Below are 7595 nucleotides of genomic sequence, written 5' to 3'. Positions count from 1 at the left end.
AGAAAACTTGTTAGAAGATTGTTTAAGATTAAACCTCTTCCCCGCTTTCGTTTTCATTCTTCTTCTTCTTCTTCTGTCTCTTCTTTTTCTTCCTCCTCTTCTTTTTCTCTTTTTTCTTTTTTCTTCTTCTTCTTTCCCTTCTTGTTCATTTTCTTCTTTTTCTTCTTCTTCTTCCTCTTCTTTTTCTTCATCTCCTTCTTTCTTCAACTTCTTGTTCATCATCTTCTTCTTCTTCTTCTTCTTCTTCTTCTGCTTCCTCTTCTTTTTCTTCTTCTGCTTCCTCTTCTTCTTTTTCTTCTTCTTTTAAGTTCTTCTTGTGTTGTCTTTTCTTTCCTTCTTTCTTCTTCTTCGTTTTTTCATATTAATCATTTTGTTTCTTTGTTTTATTTCTTCTGTCGTTTTCTTTTTCATCTTTATCTTCCATCTTCCTCATTTTCTTCTCCCTTCTCCTTCTTCCTTCTTCCTCCTTCAGAGTAGTCAAACGTCAAGGACTATCAAGAGACCTCGATAGTTTTTTCTTAATTGCCCTTGTCTATGTAAACGACTTCTAATCATCTTCACTCATTTTTTGCCAACACTCCATCAGCACGCGCGAGTAACCCAGTAGATACCGTGTCGAACTCATGAGCGGGTGGTCGTGAGTACGATCATCGGGGCCCTGCACGTGTTTCTTGCCTTGGTCAACCATCGAAAAGAAAAAAAAAAAAAAAAGAAAAAAAAAAACGCTTGCAGCAAATGACAGGGCTTTGCCTGATCAAGGTTCTTCACTTCAAGTGACCAACCACAAGGTTACCACTGCCTATTTCCGAAAGTGATCCACGATATAAAAGAACTCTTAATACAATTTGTTACTATTTCATATATGTATATAGTTCCTTTACGCCAGACTTATCTTCTAAGGTAAAATTGCATTCATGTAACCAATATCCCAGACGGGCATTGCTTCTGACCCAGGGTAGTGGGTGGGATACAGGTATGACCCGTCATCCATGAGGAGCTAAGATGGGAGGGGTGGAAAGGGTGGATGGGATGGGAGTGGAATGGGTGGGAGTAGGTACGTGCCTTTGATTTGGCTACCTCTCTTATAAGGGGGAAAAAACTCTTGATATATATAGAAATTTGTATTCAGGCAACAAGAACAAAAGACGCATTTGTGTACTAATGTGTCTCCGCTTCTCATTTGTACATTTTTTTGACTGATTTCACTCACCCAGAGGAAGATCCCAACCCCAGGGAAAGGGTTATTATATATAGATGATGTAAGTATAGCGTCTGGCTATTGTTGTATTTAATAGTCGAAATATATAGACTCCCCGTTCTCCTCTGCTCCGACAGTGGTATTAGTTGCGACTTATAAATGTCTTTCTACATTTTTCATCAGGTATTTTGCTGTGGATGTGCTGTGTCTTGCGACACTGCTTCTTCTGACCCAGGGTAGTGGGCGAGATGCAGGGATGACCCGTCATCCAGGAGGTGCCAAGGTAAGAGGGATGGAAGGAGGTGGATGGGAGTGGAGTATGTAGGAGATGGATTGAGTGGGAGTGGATTTTATGCCTTTGTTTTTTGGCTACCTCCCCCAGTAAGGGGGAAAAAGCCTTTTGGTATATGTATGTATGTGTCTAAACAAATATATACAATTCTTCTTTGTGGGTGCTGGTGACGTCATCGGAAGCGTGCTGGTCTCGTATTCGCTTATTTCTAAGTTCGAATCCCGCATTCCTCTCCGATTCCCAACAGTGACTGTCACCTGCCCCAAACAGTCCAAAATCGCAGGAAAAAAAAAAAAAAATAGATAAAAGAAAAAAAAAATGGCGGCTTTGTCCGTAGCTACTCAGCGTCTCCTGGCGTAGTCTTCTCACTTTCACATTTTATTCTTGTGTGACGTCACGGCGTGCTGAGCCTCACCCCGATCACGTGACAGAACAGACCAGGGGTCGAACCCCAACGTTCATCAGTGATTGCCACTTGCACCAGCTATCCGACCACTCCGTGTAAAGTGTTTGGAGTTTGGAGTCACAAAGATGGTCAAGGAGAGAATGAAGGAGATTAAGAATTAAGGAGATTAAGCGGAACTAAGGGATAATTGAAGTAAGATTTTTATTTTTGTTTTATTTTATTAATTTTCTTGTGGAGATTGTTCTCTATTCATAAAGCAATATTCACGTGACTGTGGTCCGTAGGGGTGTCACTAATGTTTTAACTGTATAAAGCTTATGCAGTTAGTATTCCTGTATGTCGAGTCTAAACAGATATATATTTTGGTTCCTATCTTGGATAATTAATTCTATATACAGAAATACCTTTATATCTATTATCATGATCATGATAATGATGATATGGTTTAACGTCACAAAGTCCTCCCTATCGGAAGGCTAGGATGGTGCCCCTCACAAAGGACTTTGTAGCGTGGAATTTGATGAACCATGCCCTTGGTTCAACTTCGCCGGTGGCAGGGTTCGAATCACCATCCCCTCGACCTTCGTCGCAAGTAACGACGAGGATTTTTTTTTTTTTTTTTTTTTTTTTTTTTTTGCATTCACGGGTCAGTTTTCGGGGTCCATAACTGTGAGTGTCTTTATATATTCTATTCTGGATGCATTCTAGCGCTTCCGATCTTAAGGGGCTATCACACTGGGCTTCCACGGGTTATCAAATTGGGCTTCCACGGACTTCGCCAGCGCCGACAGTTGAGAGTTCGTTTGAGCAAAAAACGACTTCGGTTACAAAATTCAAATTTTCAAATTTCCAAATATCAAGTGATATTTCCGTTATTTGTATATAGCAAAGCTGAACGTTGAACTAAGAGATTGTAAACCTAGACGGACATTTTGTTGAAATGTTCTTAGTGAAGCCTAGATTTCCGTAAGCAAAGTCCTATTCTAGTTGTTCAAATGGAAGTTGAAGGTAGAAGGTGGGAGGAAATATAGCCCAGTGTGATAACTCTTTAGTTCTCTGATGAAAAAATATCATTTATCTATTTCGTTCTGGCTGAGACCTGACGGTTCTATTCAGTTGACGAAAACCTCAAAAAGGTCCATGTGGGACTCGAGCCCTAACCTCAAAAAGGTCCATATGGGACTCGACCCCCAACCCCTTCTGGCGAGCGGTCCCACTCCCAAGGTTCCTGTCACCTCAATAGACAACCCTCGATGGAGGAGGAGACGAAGGGGACGACCACAGAGCCCATGGCTGGAAGGACAAGTTGATCGAATCCTGTCCAGAGCTGTTTGGAGTGGGATGGGAGGGGTGACTGCATGGGACCTTGCTCGGGGAGGCACTGTGGAGGGGGACTGGAGCCGGTGTGTAAGTGAAGCAACGGGCTTCCTGGCGTATGCCCCCAATGGATGATGACGTTGATGAAGAGAGGTCAGTTTACTGACCAGGTGTGGGTATTGATCCTCAGAGAAGTCTTTCTATCCGGGTACAATCTCTTGGTTGTTTGGAAATACCTGGTGTTGATGTACTTTTTTTTTTTTTTTTTTTTTTTTTTCTCAGGGACCCTCTCTTCCCTGACTAGAATCATAAGAACAGAAGAATGGGAGGAAACTGAGAGAGACCATATGGCCTACACTTGGCAGTTCCATGCCCCTTACCAACTGTCATCCCTCATAATGTTATCTCATTTCCTCTTAAAACGACCAATTATTTCAGTGCTCCCTCTGCGACTGGCGTAGATGTAATTTATTCAGTCTAGAGATGAAATATTTGGCTAAAAAGAGGAAATCTGTAATAACCACGACAGAATAAAGTCAACAAAGTGTGCCATCGCGCTCAAAGACTTTACTGCGAATCTGATCCACAACTATATCAAAATCATACAAATATACGTTTCGATGATGTTGCATGGCGACAATTTTATTGAAAAAAGATATACAACGAAAGAACTAAAGTTTATGGATATACAACAACGGAAGATATTATATTTACCAGAGCTGGGCGCGTTCCTCAGTGCGTTCCGCTTTAGTTTGGCCACGGTTAGCACTCCCAAACTATTAAAGCTTAAGAGACAGGTTCATGCCGAAATAAAAGTCCGGTAGGCCACATATTATACCAAAGAAAAATTTCGTAGGCCACATCCCAAAGGTAGGCCACATACTATACCGGCACCTATATTGCTTTAATAGTTTGGGGGCGGAACGTACTGAGGAACGCACCTAGGAACGCGCCCAGTTCTTATATTTACAGTGGTTTGTCACTTGTTTAATCTAAGTCAAGATCAGCTCTCATTACGGCCAGGTCAAAGGATGAGGGAGAGTCCCGTCAATTTCAATGAGAGTATGAATTTACTGAACTTGTATAAGGCACGTTAACAGGTCATTCGATACGAAAGCAACGATTCTCAAGGTCATCAGAGGTCGACTCTGATACTGCTAGGTCAATATATATATATATATATATATATATATATATATATATATATATATATATATATATATATATATATATATATACTGTATATATATATATATATATATATATATATATATATATGTATATATATATATATATATATATATATAATATATATATATATATATATGTATCAGGTTTATGAGAAAAGAATTTACAGCTTAGTCTATAGAAGGCGTCTTTGATAGCGACACAAACATACGATATGACGTCACTGACAGCCCATCACGCGACTTGACGTCATTGTCCCCGCCTTCGTTGACCAATTACCGCCCAGGAAAGAATGACGGAGACAAGACTAAGACGTTATTGGAGAAAAACGTCCAATTTTTGCGTCGCCACCAGAAACACCTGACGCGTAATCATCAAATATATTATTAGGAACAAGCATACTGTCTTCCCTGCCAACAGCACAGCATCTGGAGGCTGTGATGTCCCGTGTAAACCCAAGGTCCTTCACACAGCTTGGAGTAGGCGTAGAGGTATTGGTTGTGCATGTCGTGCTCGTAAAACTTGCAAAGGTGCTGACCCACAGTCTCAAGGTCGTCCATCATATGGTACAAGTCTCCTCCGTAGGTCATATTATCGTATTCGTCGTAACATCGGGCTTCGCAGCCTGTCGAGTCCGTACAACTGTAAAGTCAACCTTAAGAATCACTACACATCCTTGTCAAACACCTTACACACTAGTGACACTTAAACAAGGGTAATAATTTAATAAAAAGACGGATAAAAATGAACATATTAATAATAAAAAAGGGAGGAGGGTAAGTGTAACATACCAAAAATTTTAGTATTAATTCTGTAATTTGCTATACCTATACAAGAGTATAGAGTAGGGAATGGAAGGATTATAGAAAAAAGACTTAGTCTAATGCCCTTGCTAATGCATTTGTGCACGGATAAATAAATAAATAAATGGGTAAATAAATAAACGAATAAATAAATGGATAAGTAAATAAATAAACGAATAAATAAACATACAAGTAAATGAATAAGATAATAAGCATTACATAACTCTCCAATTAAAGCTCGGAAGTGTTCTAGAGAAACGTAACTACCGTCCTGTCAAATAAGATATATTTCACCCAATACCCTTCCCAAGTCAGTCAAAAAAAAATTAATAAATCTCCTCGTTCGTTAATGAAGACGACCGCAACTTTAGGTCGTCCAAAGTCATGATTTACGCTTAACTTTGATTAACCTCTTCAAAACGAGTCAAATTCTCACGCGCAGCATCAGATGCCTGATGTACGATGATTCGGTGATGTATCACAACACTCGCGTTATGAAATATAAAGTCAGAGGTTTATCATTTGTCCTATTTCATTCTGAATAAACTAATAACTACAGAAAACACGACCACAAGGCAGGTCACAGAACACGGGTGTCTTTCAGCTACAACTACAAAATTAATATAATCAAGACGCCGATTCCAGCGTGAGCCTACATTAGCGTCATCGTATGGAAGAGGTTAAAGTGAAGGAGAGTTGTGCAGTGACGTCAGATGGCAAGATACAAGATGGTACGTACCTTCCCATGTCTATTCCAGGCAGCTCTGACACGATATATTCGCCCATGCCGAAAGTGGTCATAAGGGCGCAGCGGCAGTTGCTGAAGCCCCTAAGGAAGAAAAAAGGAAAACATCACATTGAATAACATACAAGTATAGGGAGGGTCATGTCCTGTGTATGGAATCATTCCCATTTCGCCAAATTGCACTTCGCCATTATTATTACTATTATTACAATTTATCTATTTGCTACGACATTGCATTTCGTCATTATCATTACTATTATTATTGTTATTATCATAAATTATTTATTTGTTACGATATTGCATCTCGCATTTTTTTCCGCCAAATATCAGAGAATTAGGGGCTGGTAGAATAAATATACTATACAGTACACAGTGTTCTAATCTACCTTCAGATTACGACATAATGGTAAACTGACTGAGCCCAGTTCACTAATGTTTTCAATTCTAAAATTCCTATGCAGTCAACACGTACTTATTTCAAAAGAGGATAGTATAATGTTGATATAATTTTACCGATTTTCTTCCCTGTTTTTATGAATACATAATAGGCTATCAGAAAGCCCACTGGGTTGTACAAAGGGACAATAAATAGATAAATAAATAAAATAAAATAAGATAAGAAATACGTTGGAAACTTATGGTTTCTATGTTATGTATGTTTTAATCCTGCAAAGCTTATGAGTTTGAAAATGCACTTCGGATGTTCAAGATTTTTGTCTTAACAACTACAAATTTGGCACATTAAAATATTTGGTCGGTCCACCAGAGAATTCTCTGGTCCGTAAAAGGCTAATGGTTTTTCCTCAAAGGGTAATAAGGTTTTCTGGCGTTAGCAAAAAATAATAATAAATAAAATAGAATAAAAAATATAAAAAGTGAAGAATTACTTACAGACATTCGTTACTACGCTAGCGGAATCGCGCGAGAAGTCGGTTGCAATATTGTTTAGTTATTCCTATAAAATTTACGTTTTCTTTTAGAAGCTGTATCAAAGAGAATGTAGATATTTAAAATCCAGCTATTATACAAAAACCCACCTTCAGTGAAGTTTAAAATTCACACACACACACAAAATTAATTTAAATCTAAATATGATGATTGGAAATAAAGGGTATAGATTAAGTTAAAAATGTACATAAACATGATGCTATGTGTTATAACTGGAAAGTAGTAGGTGGGATCCATCAAACTTTGCTCATTTCCTGTACACTACAATTAAGTAAATACAACTTAGATCATGTGCTGGTCTGGTGACTGACACCTAGTACTTTCCCGTAGAACGACTCAGTTCCAAAATTACACACATACACACACTCATTAACAGCAATAGAAACGTTTTACCATAACATTATTCAACAGGATATCAGTGTGTTTAGATTGTTCATATCTTCCATGTATTATTTTATTGCGAAATCTTTATTTCACAGCCACAAGGATAGAATTCCAAAACGTACGTTTATGAAATATATCTTCTTTGCAACCTAAGGCGAAAAAATAAAAATCCAACTAATAAACGAGAAACTGGATTAGAAAGAAAAATACTTACTGATATGATATCTAATTAAAGTTGACTAAATTAACTTAATTAGATTTGATTAAATACAGTTAACCAATTCATTTCCGCATTTCCATAGAAATACATTAAT

At 38.3% G+C, this 7595-nt stretch overlaps 1 protein-coding gene across 1 annotated transcript in view; it reads right to left on the bottom strand.

Moving 5' to 3' along the window:
* Positions 1-3824: 3824 nt before the first annotated feature.
* The window catches only part of LOC143020041 (uncharacterized), a 5408-nt gene continuing 1637 nt past the window's right edge, over positions 3825-7595 (bottom strand). The window contains exons 2-3 of the mRNA XM_076176193.1: positions 5944-6033; positions 3825-5043 (exon numbers count right to left, since the gene is read on the bottom strand). Of these exons, the coding sequence (XP_076032308.1) occupies positions 4788-5043; positions 5944-6033 (346 nt within the window). The 3' untranslated portion in view covers positions 3825-4787. The remainder of the gene's footprint in view (positions 5044-5943; positions 6034-7595) is intronic.

Source organism: Oratosquilla oratoria, chromosome 38 (genome assembly GCF_046742065.1).
Source record: "Oratosquilla oratoria isolate Oo_2021 chromosome 38, ASM4674206v1, whole genome shotgun sequence".
Lineage (NCBI taxonomy): Eukaryota > Metazoa > Arthropoda > Malacostraca > Stomatopoda > Squillidae > Oratosquilla > Oratosquilla oratoria.
The sequence above is the reverse complement of the archived record's forward strand: the minus strand, read 5'-3'. Positions and strand labels throughout refer to the sequence as shown.